The sequence below is a fragment of the Dasypus novemcinctus genome, chromosome 12 (assembly GCF_030445035.2).
Source record: "Dasypus novemcinctus isolate mDasNov1 chromosome 12, mDasNov1.1.hap2, whole genome shotgun sequence".
Lineage (NCBI taxonomy): Eukaryota > Metazoa > Chordata > Mammalia > Cingulata > Dasypodidae > Dasypus > Dasypus novemcinctus.
In genome coordinates, this window is record NC_080684.1 from 99,769,842 (window position 1) to 99,792,716 (window position 22,875).

At 38.2% G+C, this 22,875-nt stretch overlaps 1 protein-coding gene across 1 annotated transcript in view; it reads right to left on the reverse strand.

Annotated features, from left to right (window-relative positions):
* The window catches only part of ENTHD1 (ENTH domain containing 1), a 147,505-nt gene extending 124,979 nt beyond the window's left edge, over window positions 1–22,526 (reverse strand). The window contains exons 1-2 of the mRNA XM_004447832.3: window positions 22,470–22,526; window positions 15,599–16,101 (exon numbers count right to left, since the gene is read on the reverse strand). Coding sequence (XP_004447889.1) covers window positions 15,599–15,947 — 349 coding nt within the window. The 5' untranslated portion in view covers window positions 15,948–16,101; window positions 22,470–22,526. The remainder of the gene's footprint in view (window positions 1–15,598; window positions 16,102–22,469) is intronic.
* Window positions 22,527–22,875: the final 349 nt, after the last annotated feature.

The window sequence follows — 22,875 nt, forward strand, 5'->3', positions numbered from 1 at the left end:
TAAGAATCTGAATTGGTTTTATTAAAACAACACAATTTGTGTAAATAAATAATTTGGTGGTATGAAAAAGGTTTCCCATTCCATTGAATATTTTCCAGATAATCTTAATTAAATCCATTCTAGTAGTACAGTGAAACACCCTTTGGCTGTTTTTTAAGATCTGAATTAGGAGAAGCTGCATAGCATAATGATAGTGTCAGGATATAGTAGATCGGATCATGTTCGGCCATTAATTCGCTGTGCAACCTTACCTAAATAACTCAGTCTCTCTGATCTTCAGCTTCTCAACTCTGTAATAAGGATAATATACATACTTCTTTTCTCATAAGATGTTGTATGAACCAAATGAGTCAATACACATGGAAATGCTCTATTGTTAAAATTTAATAATGCTCAAACTGGATATCATATGGTAAAGAATGAACTTTTTTAACCCTCATAACATACACAAAAGTTAATTTGAGGTCAATCACACACCTATGTGTGATGTTGCAGAAATAGAACCTCCGGTCCCAGGGTGTTACCACCCTTGCTCAGGAGCCCAAAGAATGCTTCAGGAAGACTCAGGAGAATTATGCAAATGTTTATTTAGGGAAGCTGATAGACATGAGACATGATCCAGGGCAGTAGCTAGACCCTTAGCAGTGCTCTGCAACATGATGCAGGTTACATGGCAATTATATAGGAGAACGAAGGAGACACAGAGCCAAACCATGTGAGACCACAAGACTTCCTTATCGTGCTCAGCAATGTGTATGGGTCCTCTTGGTGTAGACGCTGGGGCTTTACCAAACAGCTCCATCCCTCATGGTCACACGGCAGAGTTTTGACCAGCATTATCTGCCCTGCATACCAGGTGCCTTCTGATTAAGTTTATTACACCCTGGTTCCTTCAGTCTTGGCCAGGGCCCATGGGACACTTTCTATATTGTTTACAGGAAACGAGGAGGGGAAAAAAGAGGGGAAACAAGGTTTGCACGTGAGAAAATATTTGCCTTAAATAGCTAAAGCTATAAAACTTCTGGAAGAAAAGAGAAGAATATCTTCATGGTCTTGGTGTAGTCAAATTTCTAGACAAGACATAAAAAGCATTAAAAAGAAATTCATGAAAATTTAAAACTTTTGTCCATCAAAAGACATCATTAAGGGAGTGGATGTGGCTCAAGCAGTTGGGTACCTCTCTCCCACATGGGAGGTCCCAGGTTCAGTTCCCAGTGCATACTAAAAGATGAGCAGACACAGAGAGTGTTGGAAACTGAGGCACAGTGGCCTCACAAGGAGAGATGGGCTGTCTCCATTCTAGTTCTGTCTCCATGGCTATGCTTGCACCCTAAGGAATGCAATAATTAAGAGTTCCCACCAAATGGGATGAAGCTGTTAAAGGCTGAAAGAAAAGATGAGCCCATACCTTTTGTAGTGAATAGAACACTTAGACTTTGTACCCTGAGATAAGATTTTTTAAAATTCTTTAGACTATGGATAATGCTGATAGTTAACTGCATGTTGCTTGATGTCACGTAGGCTACATGTTCCTGCTTATTGTCACGTAGGCTACGTGTTCTGGCTTGTTGTCACGTAGACTGGGGTATATAGAGAGCCCCTTGTAAACAATAAAGTTGTCTGAGGAGTTATTACTCGCAGACCCCCTGATCCCAGCTCTCTCGCTCGTTCCTTCCCCCTTTTCTTTTTCTTTCATTCCCGATACCCTTCGGGTCCAAATCTCCAACAAGAGAGCACACAACCAACAGATGCAGAGAATAGACAGCGAGAGCAAAACACTGGTGGGGGGAAATAAATAAATAAATCTTGGAAAAAAAAGACATCATTAAGTATATGAAGAGATACATCACAGACTTGGATGTATCTGTGATATATATATATCTGACAATCAACTAATATCCAGAATATATAAAGAATTTCTACAAATCAATAATAAAAAGAATGAAAAATTGATAAAAATTAAAAATAGGCAAAACACTTGAATAGGCAAAAGATGTCCATATGGCCAAAAAACACATGAAAAGGTGTTCAACAACTTTTGTCATCAATGAAATGCAAATTAAAACCAAACTCAAATAACATACACACTCACCATAATGGCTAAATTAAAAAGAATGACAATACAAAGGGTTGATGAGACTATGGAACAACAAATGTTCCTAAGTGACAGTGGATGTGTAAAATGTCAAAGACGTTAAATATATACCCATTCTGTGGTGTAGAAAATCCACTCCTAAGTACATATACCATAGAACTGAATGCATATTGCCAAAAGAGACTTGCACAAGAATGTTTATAGTGGCTTTATTTGTAATAGCCAGAAACTACAAATGACACAAATACAACAGGAAATGGATAAACAAAGTGTGGTATATTCGTACAATGGAATATACACAATATATGCATTAAATATATGCAATAAAAGGGAATGATACTACTAATATATGCAAAAACCTGGAAAAATCTCAGAAACAGTATGTTGGGAGAAAGAAGACAGAATCAAAAGAATACCTATTATATAATACTACTAATATGAAGTTTAAGAACAAATACAATCATATATAGTATGTAAATTATATTCAATAAAGCACTGTTAGCACTTAGAAATTAATAAAAATTAATTTCTAGTAAAGAAATGGAAATTTTTATTATTAGTCAACACTGACATTTACATTTCTTATCTTCCTAAAAAATGTTTATCATAAATTTGTTATAGGCATGAAAATATTAAGGTATTAATCATCCATTCATCAAAGAGCTATTGAGTGATCCTACCCCCAGGTAATATATTAAATGTTGGAGGCACTGTTCTTGCTCTTAATAAATTCACAGTTTTGCAAGGGATATGGACATGGATATAAATGTGTTATAAGAGCGGTATCCAGACACTGCAGACATAAAGGAGAGAATGTCAGACTTTGCCTGGGAATGTCCAGGGAATGTCCAGGGAATTCAGGACTATCAACTGGGGATCCTGAATCATCTGGGGTAACATGGCATCCATTCTGATGAGGCCGAGCCTAAGCTTTGATGTGTCCTGAAACTAAGATAAAAGATACTGGCCCAGCCATGCCAAGTGGGTCTAATGATATGCCCAAGGCCATCAAATTAGTTAGACTTGAGTGAAGAACATTTTAAGCCACAATTCAAGAGTTTAAGGGGCATATTTCTTGTACCATCCTTGACCTAAAAAACTGAAACAGATACAGAAAATGTGAACTGCTCTGTTCCTGACCCAGATTGATGAACATAGCTAGTTGTAGTTCTCAGGTTCTATCTATCTGCTCCATCCTGCTGTATGTAACTGGTTCAATGCTTGATCAGGTCTGGAAACAAGACGCATGTTGATAGGATAGAGTAGAAGAGTAACCAGAATGAAGAGAACGGGGAAAACATCACTCATTCAGTCAGTCAGTCAGTCAGTCAGCAACACACTATAGTAGGTAAGAACATGAATTCTGGAACCAAAATGCCTAGACTGCAATCTTGCCTCTGCCACTATGTAAACTAGATATCTTGGTATAGTTTATATTTTGATTTCTTCATCTGTAAAATGGGGCTAACACCACCACCTATCTCAAAGGGTTGTGAATATTAAACAAGTTAATATATATTATGCCAAGGGTTCAGAACAGTACCTGTCAAATAGTTAAGTGCTAAAAAACATGTTTGCTAATTCAGAAGGTCCAAAGAGTTGGAAAACATGGAATAAATTTATTTTAAAACACTTATGTCAGTAACATTTTCAAATAATATACTCAATATGCTTTTTTGTTTTGTTTTGTTTTTAAAGATTTCTTTTATTTATTTCTCTCCCTTCTCCCCCATTGTCTGCTCTCTGTGTCCATTCGCTGTGTGTTCTTCTGTGTCCGCCTGCATAATCTTGTCAGGTGGCACCGGGAATCTCTGTCTCTTTTTTGTTGCATTGTCTTACTGCATCAGCTCTCTGTATATGTAGCACCACTCCTGGGTGGGTTGTGCTTTATTTGCATGGGGCAGCTCTCCTTGTGGGGTGCACTCCTTGTGCATGGGGCACCCCTACACAGGGGGCACCCCGGGTGTCATGGCACTCCTTGTACACAGCAGCACTGTGCGTGGGCCAGCTCACCACATGGGCCAGGAGGCCCTGGGTATCGTACCTTGGACTTTCCATATGGTAGGCAGATGCTCTATCAGTTGAGCCACATTCGCTTCCCTCAATGTTTTTCTATAGTTTCTAGACACTGTTTCAGGTGAAGTACTCCTAAATTTAAAGAAATGTATCCAATTGCTAATTTGAAAACTAGATAAAATACAATAAATATATTACAGAATGTCCCTCACATCTGGAAACTATGGGAAAATCACATATTTGCATTTCATACTTTTTTTTTCAGCTTAACAAGAGGATTCGTTGCCTTAAATTTAGAGATAATTTGCTTGAACAGCTGTCTAAAGGTTGAAGAAATATATATTCAACATATTATTTGAAAATGTAACTACCATACTACTTAAAAGTATGTTTATCCTGTGTTTCTCATCTTTTCTCACTCCCTGTATTATTACTGTCTTAAATACTGAGCATGTCCTGTGTGACAGGCACTGTTACAGATGTTCATGATAGAGCATGGAGAAAGCAGACATAAGATGTCCTACCCTCATGAAACTTACATTCTAGTAGGAGGAGATGGACAAGGAAAAAATAATAAAAATAAAATATGCACCATATCAGATGGGAAATGCTATTGAGAAAAGTAAAACAGAGAAAGTGGCTAGGGCCTGCCAGTGCAAAGAAGCATGGGGCTGCTTTTATGGGAAAAGTGCAGAAATGGAAGGCTCGCTCAGGAGGGACTTTCTGAGCAGAGACCTGAAAGGCAGAAGAGAGCCAGGCAGAATCTGGGGAAGAGCCCAGCAGGCCAAGGGAATGGCCAAGGGTAAAGACCCACTGAGAAAGCAAACAAGTCTTTTTTCACTATACTATCTTTTACTTTCTTTTTTTTTGTCTCTTCTTGGAACCTTCATTTACCCAGGGTAGGCCCCAGATATATATTGCTTTCTCAGTATAGACTTCACTCTCTACCTTTTTTCCTTCTCTGATTCAATAAAACCATGTTTATCAAAGGGTTTTTTAACTATCAGATTTTCCTCCTCAAATCTCCTGCTTTTTTTTATGACTTCCATTCAGTAAACATCAACTGGTTATCTACTAGGTGCCAAGGCCTGGTGGTAAAAATATGGCTAAGGTCTGGTAAGTGTCCTCATAATCTAATTAAGGCAATATAGAAAAACAAAATAAAATAAACTATGAAAAGCGCCATTCTGACATTGTGAGTAAAGGGTTGCAGCAATTAATTCCACCCAGTAAGAAAAAGTAGTAGTTGGGGGCACGGAGGAAAAGACCTCTCAGGAAGGATTTGAAGGGCAAGCAGGAGTTCAATAAGCAGATAGCAAGGAAAGACTATTCCAGAGAAGAAGAAACATCTTCAGTACAAACCCATAATACATTAGTGTTGCAGTGAGCTAGACTGAAGTCATCTAGAGAGAGCATGCCAGGAAATAAGAGTGAAAAGGTAGACTGGAAACACAGTGAGGGGCCTGACTTTATTCTGAAGGCTAATGGTTTCCAAACTATTTTGACTGCACCCTCCATCAGGAACAAAGTTTTGTGCATGTATCCCCAATATAATTTTATATAAATTTATGTATAAGTTAAATATATATTAAATATATAAATTAAATTCGCTAAGAGCTATTATTCAAATATATTATATTCATTATGAAAGACATAAAAAAGAGAAACTTGTAAAATATATTAAATTAATAGTTGTCCTCAATGGAATCCTTTTTCATTAGTTAATAAATTTTCATTAAATTAATGAATAATGTGTAACAATGTTACCTATCAATAGCTAATGTTCCTTCAAAAATCAACAAATGGGCATGCATATATACTATGCTTTATTGACATTTCAGTTTTAATTTGTATTTTTCTTGCTCTTTTAGTGCTAACAAATTGAGAGTTTTTACGAAGTCTAGCATAGTATACTGCAGCTTACTGTTTTGCTCCTAAGCCCAACTGTTAGGAATTTTAGAGACCTTTAGGATGGTGGATTTAAACATATCTACATATACCACACCTTGTACACATAAAAGGTATAACTACATGAATAAATTTGTCTGCATATTTGTAATTGTATGGTTATCTATTTTATCTCCCCAAATAGCTCATAAGCTCATTTCAGCAAGGACTGTTCCTTTCTCTCCACTTATAAAATCATAAAAACATCACAGTGCTCGGTACTGTGATAAAACAACTGATCTATAAATTATAAGGATGATTATATTCTAATCATTTCTTAAAATCTGCCCCTTTTCACCCAATTATTGGAGATACAAAATTTTAATTAGCATTTTGTTTTCATTATTTTGGAACAAATTTAATCCTCATGGAATTGATGCCTTTGCAATTTCTGGACTTAGAAGCATAGCATTATCAAAACCAAAAATGGGCCAAAAACTGTTGTCCACAAAAACCTGCACATGAATGTTTATAGAAGCTTTATTCATAATTGCCCCAAATTGGAAGCACCCAAGAGGTTCTTCCACAGGTGAATGGATATGGTGTACATCCATACGATGTAATATTATTCAGTGAAAAAAAGAAATGAGCTAACAAGCCATGAGATGACATGGAGGAATCTTAAATGCATATTGCTAAAGTGAAGGAAATAAGTCTAAAAAGGGTGTATGATTCTAACTATATGACAGTATGGAAAAAGTAAAACTATAGAGACATTAAAAAGATCATTGATTGCCAGGAGTTCAGAAGGGGTAGGTGAGACATGGATAGGTGACGCACAGCGTACTTTTAGGGCAGTGAAACTATTCCTTGTGATTCTGTAATGGTGGATACATGGCATTATGCATTTGTCAAAACCCATAGAACTGTTCATCAAAAAGAGTGAACCCTGTAAAGCGGATTTGGCCCAACGGATAGGGTGTCTGCCTACCACATGGGAGGTCCAAGGTTCAAACCCAGGGCCTCCTGACCCTTATGATGAGCTGTCCCACGCGCTGTGCTGATGCGCACAAGGAGAGCCATGCCACAGAGGGGTGTCCCCCACGAAGGGGAGCCCCAAGTGCAAGGAATGCACTCTGTAAGGAGAACCGCCCAGTGTGAAAAAAGTGCAGCCTGCCCAGGAATGGCGCCACACACACGGAGAGCTGATGTAGCAAGATGACACAACAAAAAGAAACACAGATTCCGGTGCCACTGACAAGAATACAAGGGACACAGAAGAACACACAGCAAAAGGACACAGAGAGCAGACAATGGGGGAGAGGGGGGAAGCAGGGAAGGGGACAGAAATAAATAAATCTTTAAAAAAAAGAGTGAACCCTGATGTAAACCATGGACTTTAGTTCAATATCGATTCATCAATTGTAACAAATGTAGCACACTAATTCAATATGCTAATACTAGGGAAAACTGTGGGGGCAGTATATGGGAACCCTGTACTTTTGCATAATTTTTCTGTAAATCTAAAACTGGTCTAAAAATAAAGTATATTAAAAATAAATAGGTGATATCATCAACATGGCAATGTAACACATCCCCTGGAAAAATCTCCCTCAGAAGCGGACTTGGCCCAGTGGTTAGGGCGTCCGTCTACCACATGGGAGGTCCGTGGTTCAAACCCCGGGCCTCCTTGACCCATGTGGGGCTGGCCCATGCACAGTGCTGATGCACGCAAGGAGTGCCCTGCCACGCAGGGGTGTCCCCCACTTAGGGGAGCCACACACGCAAGGAGTGTGCCCCATAAGAAGAGCCGCCCAGGGCGAAAGAAAGTGCAGCCTTCCCAGGAATGACGCCACCCACACGGAGAAGTGATACAACGAGATGACACAACAAAAAGAAACACAGATTCCCTTGCAGCTGACAACAACAGTAGCGGACAAAGAAGACCCAACAAATAGACACAGAGAACAGACAACCGGGGTCAGGGGACGGGGAAGGGGAGGGAAATAAATAAATCTTAAAAAAAAAAAAGACAGCATGGCAAAGGGATAGACATATAGACCAATAGAATCGAATTGAGAGTTCAGAAATAGACCCTCACATCTATGGCCAACTGATTTTTGACAAGGCTGCCAGGTCTACTCAATCGGTACAGAATAGTCTCTTCAACAAATGTTACTGGGAGAACTGGATATCCATATGCATAAAATGAAAGAACCCTAATTAATACCATATACAAAAAATTAACTGAAAAGGGATAAAAGATCTAAATCTAAGAACCAGGACTTTAAAACTCGTAGAGAAAAATGTAGGGGAACATCCTCAGGATCTTGTGTTGGACAATGGTTTCTTAGACTGTGCACTCAAAGCATAAACAACAACAAAAAATAGATAAATGAGGCATCATCAAAATCAAAACTTCTGTGCAAAAGATTTTGTCACAAAAGTGAAAACACAACCTACTCAAAAATGAGAGAAAATATTTGGAAACCACATATTCAATAAGGGTTTAATATTCAGAATATATAAAGAAATCCTGCAACTCAACAATAAAAAGACAAACAACCCAATGAAAAAATGGGCAAAAGACTTGAACAGACATTTCTCCAAAGAAGATATACAAAAGCACATGAAAAGATGCTCTACATCATGAGCTAGTAGGGAAATGCAAATCAAAACCACAAGGAGATACCATTGCACACTCACTAGAATGGCTACTTTTGAATGAAATAAGCCAGACACAATATGACAAATATTATACAATCTCATTGATAGGAAATAATTAGAATAAATAAACTCATAGAGTTAGAATCTAGAATATAGGTTACTAGGGGCTGACATGGGGATAAGAAATGGGGAGTTAATGCTTAGTTTGTACAGAATTTATATTCATGTTCATTGCAAAGTTTTGGAACTGGATCATGGTGATGGTAGCACAACATTGCAAGTATAATAAACAATATTGAATTATATATGTGAATGTGGTTAAAAGGGGAAATGTTAGGTTGTATATGTTACTAGAATAAAAATTAAAAGATAAAACATAGGCCTGTACAACACAGTAAACCCTAATGTAAAAATGGATTGTAGTTAATAGCACAATTATAAAAATACTCTTTCATAAATTATAAAAAAATGTACTACATTAATGCAAGTTGTTAATAATAGGGTGGTATATGGGAAAAAATACCCACTAATATAATCTGTGGATGATAGTTAATAGTGTAATTATAATTTTTATTCTTTCATCAATTGTAACAAAGGTACCACACTAATGCAAAGTGTTAATAGGGGAGTGGTATAAGGGAACATTATTTTCTACAAGGTTTTTCTGTAAACCTACAACTTCTCTAGTTAAAAAATTTAAAAACAGGTAACGGGAGGCTAGAGACAGAGAGACAGAGATGGGATATTCACTGTGATCAATTAGAATTTATCCTGGAATGCAAAGTTGGTTCAACATACAATAAACAATCAATGTAATACACCATATTAATAGAAAAAAAGGGGGGGAAGACATGATCATCTTAATAGATATTGATAAATGTGACAAATTGCAACACACTTTCATCATAAAAACTTTTAAACTAGGAATAGAAGTAAACTTCCTCAAACTCATACGTGGCATCCATAAAATACTCAAAAACAACACCATTCTTAATGGTAAAAGCCTGAAAACCTTACCCCTAAAATCAAGAAAAAGGGTGGCAGACTTGGCCCAGTGGTTAGGGCGTCCGTCTACCACATGGGAGGTCCGCGGTTCAAATCCTGGGCCTCCTTGACCTGTGTGAAACTGCGTGCCACGTAGGGGTGTCCCCCCACATAGGGGAGCCCCACATGCAAGGAGTGCACCCCGTAAGGAGAGCCACCCAGCGTGAAACCAAGTGCAGCCTGCCCAGGAATGGTTCCGCATACACGGAGAGCTGACACAAGAAGATGACGCAACAAAAAGAAACACAGATTCCTGTGCCACTGACAACAACAGAAGTGGACAAAGAAGACGCAGCAAATAGACACAGAACAGACAATCAGGGTAGGGGGGGAAGGGGAGAGAAATACATAAATAAATAAATCTTTTTTTTAAAAATCAAGAAAAAGACAAGGTTGTTTACTTCTATTCAACACTGTCCTGGACATTCTAGCCAGGACAGTTGGGCAAGAAAATGAAATAAAAGATATCCAGATTGGAAAGATTTAAACAATCTTTTTTTGAAAATGATACGGTCTGGTATATAGAAAACCTAAGGAATCCACACCAAAAAAAACCTATTTGAGCTAACAAGTTCATCAAGGTTGTGGGATACATGATCAATATACAAAAATAAGTTGTATTTCACATACTAGCAATGAACAACCTGAAAAAATGAAATTAAGAACTCAGTTCCACTTTCGATAGCATCAAAAAGAATTAAATACTTAGGAATAAAGTTAACAAAAGCAGTACAAGTTTAGTACACTGGAAACTACAGAGAATTATTAAAAGAAATTAAAGACCTAAATAAATAGAAAGTCATTCTACTTTCATGGATGGGAAACCTTAACATTAAGATGGCAATACTCCCCAAAATGATTTAGATTCAGTACAACCCCTATCAAAATTCTAGCTCCTCTTTTGTACAAATTTACAAATGTACAAAAAGCTGATCCTAAAATTCATTTGAAAATGCAAAGGACCATTAATAGCCAAAACAACTTTGAAAAAGAACAAGGCTGGAGGAGTTACACTTTGCAATTTCAATACTTACTAAACAGATAAATCCATACTTCTAAGGTCAAATGATTACCACCAAAGGTGCCAAGACCGTTGAATGGGGGAAAGAATAGTCCTTCCAACAATGGTGCTGGGAAAACTGGATATCCACATACAAAAGAATGAAGTTGGACCCCTTTCTCACACCAATGCACAAAAATTAAGTCAAAATTGATCAAAGACCTAAATATAAGAGCTAAAACTATTAGAAGAAAACATGTGGCTAAATCTTCATAACCTTGCATTAGGTAATAGTTTCTTAGATATGCAAAGTACATCTAAGCACAAGCAACCAAAGAAAAAATAGATAAGTTGAACTTCAAAATAAAAAGCTTTTGTGCTTCAAAATACACTATTAAGAAAGTAAAAGGAGAACCCACAGAACTGGATAAAATATTTGCAAATCATCTATCCCATAAGGATGTACTTTTTAAAATATATTAAAAAACTCATACAACCCAACAATAAAAAACAAATAACCCAATTTTTTAATGATCAAAGGATTTGAGTAGCCATTTTCCCAATAAGATATACAAATGGCCAATAAGTATATGAAAATATGCTCCATATCATTAGTCACTAAAGAAATGCAAATCAAAACCACAATGAGATATCACTAGAATAGCTATGATCAGAAAAACAGTAACAGCATATTTCAGCAGGACCTCATTGACTGCCACAGTAAACAGTGCCTCAAACAGCAGGGCTCCCAAGGACTCCAGAGACACCTTGACACTACAGGCAGGGTAGACAATCTCAGGAATTCAATACCTTATCAGTGAGCCTTACTTTGAAATATTTATTCCCCAATGAAACAGAGTTAGACTCATTTACAATTTTCCCTACACATGACTCTTCTATCCCTTTTATTTGAACCTATAATTAGCACTATAGTCGTTAAATATAGACTTAAATCTTTGATCTGTTCATATGCCAGTTGAGCCCTGAATCTCAGAAAGAGTTGCAACACCTACTCTCTGGTTCACTGGATTCTTCCAGGAAAACTAACAGAAGGATGATGATGGAAAACACCCATCCCCCAAAACAGAGAATATCTACAACTGCAAGTAAGACAGGTCTGTCCATCTGCCCCATGGGATCTAAGACCCCTCTCAATCAGAAACTGGGCATTACCATCCCAAAATCCTCAAGACTGAGGAATGAACAAACATAAGGAGGGAATGCAACCATGATTTTAAGTAGACTTATGATTATTCTAGCAATGGAAGAACTTGTATCATTGGTATAAAGGCAATGGCCACCAGAGGTTTTAAGGGGAAGGAAAGGGAAGAATAGGCATAATATAGGGTACTTTGGGGACATTGGAATTGTCCTACACGACATTGCAATGATGGTTACAGTCCATTTATACGTTTTTCCAAAACCTATAAAATTGTGCAGTGCAAAGGGTAAACTATAGTCCATGATTAGTACCAATGCTTCAATATGTGTTTACTAATTGTAACAAATGCACCACACTAGTGAAAGATGTTGTTATTGGGGAAAGTATGGGATGGGGAAGGGGTGAGGTACATGGGAATCCCTAAATATTTTTGATGTAATATTTAATACAATAGTTACTAAATATTATAATAATTTAATAAAAAATTAACTCAAAAATAAATAACAAGTGTAGAGGACATGGAGAAACTGGAACCTTCATACATTTCTGATGAGAATGTAAAATGGTGCCACCACTATAGTAAACAATTTGGTGCTTCCTCAAAAAATTTAACACAGTGACCATAAAAGCCACTAAGTCCACTCCTTATTATAGACCCAAGAGAACTGAAAACACATAGTCACACAAAAACTTGTGCATAAATGTGCTTAGCAGCATTGATAATAGTCAAAAAATAGAAACAACCCATATGTTCAACAACTAATGAATGGATATATAAAATGTGTTATAGCCATACAATGGAATATTAGTTATCCATAAAAAGGAATGAAGTACCTTGAAAACATGCTACATTAAATAAGGCAGGCACAAAAGGCCATATATTGTATGACTCCATTTACATGAAATGTCCTGAATAGGAAAATATCTATGAACACCAAAAGGGATTAGTGGTTGCTAAGGGCTGGGAATGGTGAGTGACTTCTCATGGGTAAGGGGTTTCCTTTCAGGGTAATGAAAATATACTGGAATTAAATAGTGGTGATGGTTGCCCAATATTGTGACTATACTAGAACCCACTAAAATTGTATACTTTAATATGGCTCATTTTATGTGAATCATATCTCAATTTTAAAACATAGGGAAGTATTTACTCCATCTAGCACTAAGTTGCAGTTGGGCATCCACCTACCACATGGGAGGTCCTGGGTTTGGTTCCTGGTACCTCCTAAAGAAGAAAGCAAGACAGCGAGCTGACATGACAGGCTGGCACAGCGAGATGAAGCAATGAAGAGACACAACAGGAAACACAATGAGAGACACAACAAGTGGGGAACAGAGATGGCTCAAGCATTAAAAAAAAAGAAGACAATGAGCCAGACAAGCACACAACAAATGGGCACAGGAAGCAGACCGCAAATGCAAACAACAAAAGGGGAGGAGAAATAAAAATAAATCTTAAACAAACAAAAACCATGAAATAAGTTCTCACCAAGACAATTCTCATGTCCTAGCTGTTTAAAGTCAATACCAATCAGTACCAAAATAGAATGGCAATCTGGCCCACGCACAGTGCTGATGTGCACAAGGAGTGCCATGCCATGCAGGGTTGTCCCGCGTGTAGGGGAGCCCCACTCACAAGGAGTGTGCCCTGTAAGGAGAGCCACCCAGCATGAAAAAAAGTGCAACCTGCCCAGGGTGGCGCCACACAGAGAGCTGACGCAGCATGATGACGCAACAAAATAGAGACACAGATTCCCAGTGCCGCTGACAAGAATACAAGCAGACACAGAAGAACACACAGCGAATGGACACAGAGAGCAGACAACTGGGGGGAAGGGTGGGATGGTGGGGAAGGGGAGAGAAATAAATAAAAATAAATCTTTAAAAAAAAAAAAGAATGGCAATCTAGGAGTAAAATGCTCATTCTTACTACTAAATCCATAGAATTATCCAGGCTTATCCAAACAAATACTTTCCTTCAAGTGGTTCTGAAGTTTAATGTATGTTAAGAAAGGAGGTATATGTGATCAAAAGTGCCATGCTTAAAATTATTACAATCTAATATATTCAATTCTCTATGAAATTTACTATGTCCATTTTTACTTAATAGTTGTCTTACCATTGTTTTTTAGTTAAAAAAATATGATCCCCATTCAGAGAACCCCAACATAATCCCACCCAGATATCCAGACCCACCAATATTAACATTTTGCCACACCTTCCATATCATTCTGTCTATCCATCTATCAATTCATCTATCTGTCTATCTGTCAATTCATTTACCAAACACTTGAGTGTAGGTTGTATACATCGTGCTCCTTGAACCCCTGATACCACCAGGTATGTTTCCCAAGAACAAGGATATTCACTTACGAAACCACCTCAAGAGCAGTTACCAAGTTCAAGAAATTTAACATTTATATAAAGCTACCATTGCTTTCTAAGTCAACTCCTGTGTGCCACTGAGTCACCAATACTTTGTTTCTGGTATACAAGAGCATAAAGCATTTTTTCTCTGAAAGATTTGTGTACAGTAGTGAAAAAGTATTTGGTCTAGTATGACAATGAATAAAGACTGTATTAGGTTTTGTAATTATCTACTTTAGGAAAATTTGTTTATGTGGTTTTTCAAAAGATTGAGAAATATGTACCCAGTATTCATTAAAATCTTAACCACCATACAAACTGTTGGCAAAAACTATCAAATTTAAACAATACATTTTGAAAAATATGGAAAAGATATAAGCACACTTCACTATATTTCTGTATTATAGACAGTCTGATAAATTATTCAGCATATTCCAGGATACGGAGTGTCTGGCTAATAAAATTCCAATAGATAATTACCATACATACAGAAGCATATTACAAATAATAAAAAAATAATTTAAATTCAAAAAGGTATACTTAGCACTGAGACTGTGATGAATTTTATCCTTTCCCCATAATTCATAAGACTGTTCACTTTAAACTGAATTATAATTTTACATTCAATGGGGAGAAATGCTAATTCTTTTACCATTGTAGAATATCGGGCACTGAGTCATCTCGGGATTCTGTATACCCTTCCCTACTTCACCTTCTCCTCGTGACAGAATTATTTTATGACCTGGATTTTTTATTCCATGTAACTATTTCCATCTAGATCAAGGGGTCTGGGAAAAGATTTCAGGGGGTCCATGAGTTTGAACTGGAAAAAATCAACTTATTATCTTTATTTTCTCTGACCTCTAACTGAAATCTAGCATTTCCTTCACTTATGAATGTATGCAATAAATACAGAAGTTTTCGTTTCACCTGACTGGCAAAGGGGTCTGTGGAACAAAAAAGGTTAAGATCTATATAATCTTTGATGATTCTATAATCTTTGGAAATACTTCCTTAGGTTTATGATTAAACTCCAATCTAATTATAATTATGACTTAGTTACACTATTAGACCAAATTGTCATGCCTCCTGTTTTATTCACTTTATTCGTTTTCTACAAGGTATCATTTTATCCAAAACCTAAGTATGTTAGTTTTACATACCCTATTGAGAAAAATATATATAGTTCTATTACTCATTGAGAGATGAACACTAAAGATCGAAATGGAAACCATAACTGTCCCAGAGGAAAAGTAGGTAGTACATTTAACATCATCTTTTCCCCAGCTCCTGGTGTTAAATGATTCATCCCAAATCCTTAATTTTTATTGGCACACCATATAATTTCTTTAACTGTTACCTTGGTCTTTCCCAGCTTCATCTATGTGTTGAAACTCTTTTAGGGTTTGAAGGTTACAGAAGCCCTCTCTGCAATGGTGAATAACTTTCTTTGATCCATTCTTGAGAAGATAATCCATCAGTGTAAGGGATTTATATACATGGCGCCAGTTCTTCCCATGGTCACTAAGTCTCTGCCATAGCATATTCATAATCTCTGAGAGAGAAATCGTGTTGAAAGTAAGGTCACTGATATCTAACATCAGAGAACTTGAAGGACCCCACGGGTCATTAGAAGTCGCTTCCCTGACTTTTATTTCAGCATCTGAGTAATTCTTCACGAAGTTTTTTACTTGCCTCCTGAATGCCATAGGTAAGACAAGTTTGAAGGTCAGATGCAGGATGATGGAATGGAATAGGAATTTATGAGATCAGTTTACAAAACTCTTGACAGGTAATTGGTCCCCAGTTCTGTTGTTCCCAAATACAAATGATGGATCTCCATGTTGACAAAGTATCAATTTCCTGCAAAGGAAAGCATAAAAAAAGTAAGTTAAACATTTTTCAAATGTTTGTAGAATACCAAATCAGTCTGAAAAGTATAGATGTGGTTTCTAAATTATCCCCTCTCTTATATCAGCCACAATTAAGGTTACTATAGAAATTTACCTAGGATGAGAATGAGAAAATCCCTTATTAGAGACTGACCAATAGCATTTAAAGAAATACAGGTGATCTTTCTAACCCTAAAAGTTGCCAAAGAAAATACTTTTCAACCTCTTTGAACATTATACCATGCAACAATTATTAAAGCATTACATGGACAGTGGACAGGTTAGTATAAGAAAATGGAATTTGGGCTCAGATATGGAAGGAAAGGGTTAAGTTTAATTTTCACATAAAGGTGAAGCCTGAGCAGCTCTACAGTTGGAGGAGAGAGGAAAAGGGGTTCTAGCAGCTTTGGCACCAAGAATTTGAAAAGTGGTGCCAAAGCAAAGGTAGGGTCAAAGTGAGAGCAGGGCCAATGGTGAAAAATGGTACTGAATTTGAAAAGTGGCACCAGAAGTGAAAGCAGAGCTGAGCCCACCAAAATGTAGGGTACGGGAGCAGTGACTCAGAGTGGGAACCCTCGTAAGTTAATTAGTCCTCTCGGATAGGCTGTAATCCCTGAAGTACCTAATCAATGGAGAACAGGGGAGGCACCTGCATGTTAGTTTGTGTTTCTTGCTGTTTGGTGTGCTTTTTTTTTTTTTTTGGGTCCCACACACATTCTTGCAAGATCGTTAATAAAATTCCTTTCTCCTCTGCAATCAGGTGAGCATTTGTTCTTTTACAGGTGCAGCTTTCTTTCTAACAGATATCAAGATCACGTACAAAAATATTATGGTTGGAAAATATTTTAAATGATGATGAAAACTGAGTCGTAGATTGACCAAGTGACCCTATGATTGTATTCTTTGCAGAACTACAAGTCTTTAGAATCAGATCTAGATATGTCTGCTTTCTCCTTAATCTAAAAAGGGGGAGCTGGGTACAATTATTAAGACAAATACTTATATTTCAGGGGACTCCACAGCTAACGCACAGTACCCTGAGGCAATATTTTAGTCCAGATAGGACTGGTAAGTTCTAGGAAAAGGGTGAATTAATTTCTTTACTCAGCTTTAGAAAAAGAAGTTTGATATACAGTCACTTTTACTGAATCTGTGCTTGGAGCTGGGGTCAGTATATGCTCAGGAGACTTAAATCTCTGGACTGTCCAGGTGCCAGCTGGGCCCTGAGCCTCAGCAGAGTTGCAACACCTACTCTCCAGTTCATTGGACTTACCCAGATCAGCTAACAGGGAGGTGAGGATGGTCGACCACCACACCAGGGAACTGAGGGAGTCTACAACTGCAAGCAGAAAAATCCCATCCATCAGCCATGTGGGATCTAAGCCCCTTCTCGATTTAGAGGTGGAGTGGACATCGTCATCCCAGGGTCCACAGGATGGAGGAATAAAATATGGATCAGGGAAGTGGACTTGGTTCAATGGATAGAGCATCTGCCTATGACATGGGAGGTCCAGGGTTCAAACCCAGGGCCTCCTGACCCATGTGGAGCTGACCCACATGCAGTGCTAATGCGCACAAGGAGTGCCGTGCCACGCAGGGGTGCCCCCATGTAGGGGAGCCCCACGTGCAAGGAGTGCACCCCATAAGGAGAGCTGCCCAGCGTGAAAGAAAGTTCAGCCTGCCCAGGAGTGGCACCGCACACATGGAGAGCTGACGCAGCAAGATGACTCAACAAAAAGACAGATTCCCGGTGCCACGACAAGAATAGAAGTGGACACAGAAGAACACACAGCAAATGGACACAGAGAGCAGACAACTGGGGTGGGGGGGGAGAAATAAAATTAAAAAAAAAATACATAAATAAAATATGGATCAGAGTTGGCTTACTGATATTCTACTATAGAACTATTGTGACTCTAACAATGGAAGAAATTGTATCATTGATGTGGAGACAGTGGCCACAGGAGTTGCTGAGGGCAGGGAGAGGGAAGAAGATGTATGATATTGGGGCATTTTCTAGACCTGTAATTGTCCTGAATGATATTGCAGGGACAGATGCAGGACATTATAGATCCTGCCATAACCCAATGAATAGACTAGGGGAGAGTGTAAACTACAATGTAAACTATAATCCACGTGATGTAGTAGTGCTCCAAAATGTATTTATCAAATGCAATGAATGTGCCACAATGATGAAAGAGGTTGTTGATGTGGGAGGAGTGGGGTTGGGGGGGGTGAGGTTTATGAGAACCTCTTATATTTTTTAATGTAACATTTTGTGTGAAATATATATCTATCAAAAAAAAAGACTTTAAAAATTAAAAAGAAAAAGAAGTTTGAGCTTAGGGTTAAACAGTGTCAACAGTAAGATTCAAATAGGGTAAGGATTTCCCTAAAACCTGGAGTGATCAGCATGTGTCTGTCAGCTCTCCAAACTAGCACACAAAAAGAGGCCCATTTAGATTGACAAAGTAATGTTTACCACTAAAAGGGGGTATGCAGGCCCAAAACCTTAAGTGATGCTTGTGAATGGTCAATTCGCAACACACATGAAACCATTCCCTTTCCTCTTTCATTACTTTGCATTAAGGTGGATCAATTAGTTTGCAATTTCCTTAGTGGATCATTGCCTTCTGCCACCAAGATAGTGTACCAAATTGATTTCAAGTCCTGACAAGCATCCAGACCCAATGAAGTCTAGACAATCTATAATCAGGTTTTACTAGAGAAACTTCACACATACAAAAGAAAAACTATTAAAACTAATAACAAATGTGTTTGCTATTTTTAGTTTTGTTTTTCCTTCCTAATATTTTTAACCCTTAGCTCAGACTTGATTAATTTGTTTGTATTTTTGAGGAAGACAAAAATTTTCAGGTGCACCCTAAAAGAACTATCACTTCTTTTTTAAAAAATAGAGAAGGGGATAATTAACCTTTTTTTTTAAGATCGATTTATCTCTTCCCCTCCCCCCATTGTCTGCTCTCTGTGTCCATTCACTGTGTGCTCTTCTGTGTCTGCTTGTATTCTCATTAGGCGACTCCAGAAACTGATCCTGGGACCTTCTGGAGTGGGAGAGAGGCGATCGTTCTTCTTGCACCACCTCAGCTCCCTGGTCTGCTGCGTCTCTTATTGTGTCTCCTCTGTGTGTCTTTTTGTTGCATCATCTTGCTGCGCCAGCTCTCTGCTTGGGCCACCTTGCCACATGGGCCAGCTTGCCTTCACCAGGAGGCCCTGGGTATCAAAGCTTGGACTGCCTATATAGTAGACAGGAGCCCAGTTTGCTTGAGCCACATCTGCTTCCCTAACCCTTTTTCATAAAAGTAAAACACATCTTCAAATAAGCAAAATAGAAAACGTCTTGGTTTACGATTTCTCAGAAAGAGACTAACATCAACCCACAGAAAAAAGGGGAAGTTGTGTATTTTTATAAGTTTCTGATTTTTTCTTGTTTGCACTTCAGATATAGGCATTTTTATCTGACTTACTCCTGCAGTGAAAACCTGATTTATAATGTGTTTCAGTAAGCTATTAAAATTTTCAGTCATCAGGACTTTCTTTTTCTATTCTCCTTTTTTCCTTTCTACCACACTCACTCAAAGAAGCGATGCTATTTGGCATTGGCCTAGAGGAACAAATATTGATCTGTTTCCTCACAAGTGTATATATATATATAAAAAAACCTGTTAGAATCATTTGTTGGAATTGAACAGCAGTCATTAGAACCTCTTTTTTTTTCTTTTTGGATAGCTATGTATCTATATTTTCGAAGGGCAATACTAATTTTTAGGTTTTCCGATAGTCTTTAATCTGCATTTTAAAAAACTTTTTTTGGAAAACATTTCCTTAGATGAATTCTCTGTCCTAGAAAAATATCAAAATAATATCCTTCTATTCAACATAGTAGTTTAAAATGGATGGGCTCGATACCATACCAGACTTAAATACATTCCCAACTAGTAGAAAAACCACAAAGAAAAAAAGACTGGATAAGTGAATATCATTTGCAATACTTTGTGACATGAACAAAAAATATGTAAGATACCATTCTACCACTGATGTCTTTTCAGACATCAAGGAGTTCAATTAATTGTTTTTAGTTGTAGATGATAAGTCAGTTTATTATGTATTTTAGATATCTGATTACATACAAATGCTCAGTTTACTCATACAATCAAATAACCTTGAGATTTTAATTACAATAATGTTACATTTGAGACAAAATTAGTGCCCACGAGACCAAATTTCCATCATCTGTTTTCTGGCTATCCCAAATCTCTACAATATTTAGAAAAGGAGGGAAGTGGGGTATTTCATGTCACAAGGCTGTGTTACCTTCTCACCTTCTTTGAGAGGTCTTCACCAACCTTGCTAACTACTTACATCTCCCCATCATGCTCCTTTCAGCACCAGTTTATTTTCTTTGTGGCACTTGTCTCATGATCTTGCATCATGTCTCATGTATTTGTCCATTTGCTCATTGCCCTTCTCCAACACCAGACTGGAAGCTACTTGAGGGCAGGGACCTTGCCCATCTTATTTGCCACTGTAATGCTATTGCCCAACAGGTATCTGGTACATAGTAGGTACTCAAGAAACACGTTTTGGGTGAATGGCCATATTGATGAATGACTCTATCTTGGAATAAAACTGCACTGATTCTACAGCTTTGGACGTAAACATGTCATTTAAAATATATAATCTAGCACATGAATTGTCAAGTAAAATTCTGGAGTTTTGAGCAAACTTTTTCAAATCAACCAACAAATATTTCTTGAGTAACGATTCACTTGCACAGCTTTGTGGAGGATATAAAGAATATAAAACATGGTTCCTCTATCTAAAATGTTTATAGCTTTCTCCCTTAAATAATTCCAAAATAAGCAAATGATGAGGGGGAAGAAACTGCTCAATTTTTGCTTTAGAACTGTCCACTTCCACAATGCTTTGGCAAGGCTGTTTCCTCCCCCTGCCACTTTACCTGAATCATAACAGGAAATCATGTAAATTATCAAGTGGCATTAAACTACTGATCCACAATGTCTTATCCCAGTCCATTGGGGCCAGATGAGTTATGAAATTCAAATTTTTTGGAGGGTAATGCAGTGCCTGTGCTAAATGTTAGATGATACTCACAGTACAGGTGGGCAACTGCACAAATACATTAAAATGTCTGCAATGAAATATTTCCAAATGGAATAATTTAAGACTATAAAATGGCCTCGCTTGATTTCTAGTCAGGTTTTGCCATTAAATGAGTTAGGGAAAAAAAATTGGTTTTCAAACCTTTTTGGATTTCAGAATTGAGGCTCAGGGATTGAGAAGGAGAATGACTTTATTCATAGACTTAGGGCAATAATGGCAACAGCATCTAAGCAACAGCATCTAAGCAGCTGAGTGCCCAGCAGCATATCTGGAAAGATACATTTCTGGTGGAGCTATTGGAAGAGGGCAGCCCTTGATCTGCACAGGGGTCACCTTTTGATGAGTTCCACTCAGGAGGAAAAAAGCTCTGGCCAAGATTGTTATGGGAGGATGATCAAAGAATGCCATGGCATTAGGGGTGTTACAGATTTCATAGAAAGAACACTGCAAGAGGTGGGAAAACTTTTATGGACTCCACTGATTGCATTCATTCATTCATTCATTCATTCATTCATTCAGCTAATAATTTTCAAGAGCTTACCATGTGGAAGGCTCCATTCTAGAATATGGAGAACAGGTGCACAAGACACAGTCTAATGGCTACCCTTTACTGAATGCTCACCATGTACTCACACAGTAATCTTATTTGGGGCCTTCACATACCTCATCCCATTACTTTAATTAGGATCTCAGCAGCATGGATTTGAGGTCCTCCTCTGCCATTTCCTAACTAAGACTTAACAATGTCTCTGAACCTTGGTTCCCTCATTTGCAGCATAAGGAGTAATTACCAGATTGGGCTAATAAGAGGAAGAAATAAGGGGTAGAGGCTAAAGGAGAAACAGCCTCCTTAAGACGGGGTATTTTCTTGGAATCCATTTCTTTATTCAACAACTATTTCAGGATGACTACTCTATACCAGTTGGGCCACACCAATTAATCAGACCAGCAACTGCCCTCAGAGAGTGCGTTTAGTGCGAGGGGAAGTCTTGATCACGACGAAGCTTCCAAAGGCAGGGGAGGAGCATGATGGCGTCACACTGTCTCAGGCAGACCGAGCCGCATCACCCTCTGTGACGGCCTCGTTGCCCTCCCATGGCCACCCAGCTGAAGACCGCACAGAACACGAGGCGGTATGAAAGCAGGCGGTTCCATGCCCCTCCTTACCCCCACCTCCAAACCAGAGCACATTACCTGCGGGGAACTTCCAGTTGCTGCAGCTGTCGCGGTCTTTTCCCGCTCAAATTCAAACCCCTGCGAGACGGTGCACCGGCCAATCCATCTCCTCCAATCAGCATCAAGCACCCACGCCCCACCCCGCTTCCGCTTCCTCATTTCCGCCCTCTCACTTCCGGCCGCTCCTTAAACTATTACCCGCTCTTCCCTGTCCTCGGAGCAAGTTGACTGCACGGGGATTTAAAACCCCGTGTCTGGGAGGCTTCAAGTGGAATGACAGCGCGTATCTTCATTTCACAGTCTGCCGGGCTGTGGCCCTGCACTAATCCTACTTTTGTAGAATAAATTTTTACAGTTTGTGTTACTAGTGTAATTTTAACCAGATTTCCACTTCCAAGGACAAAGAACTTAATAGTCTCCAGAA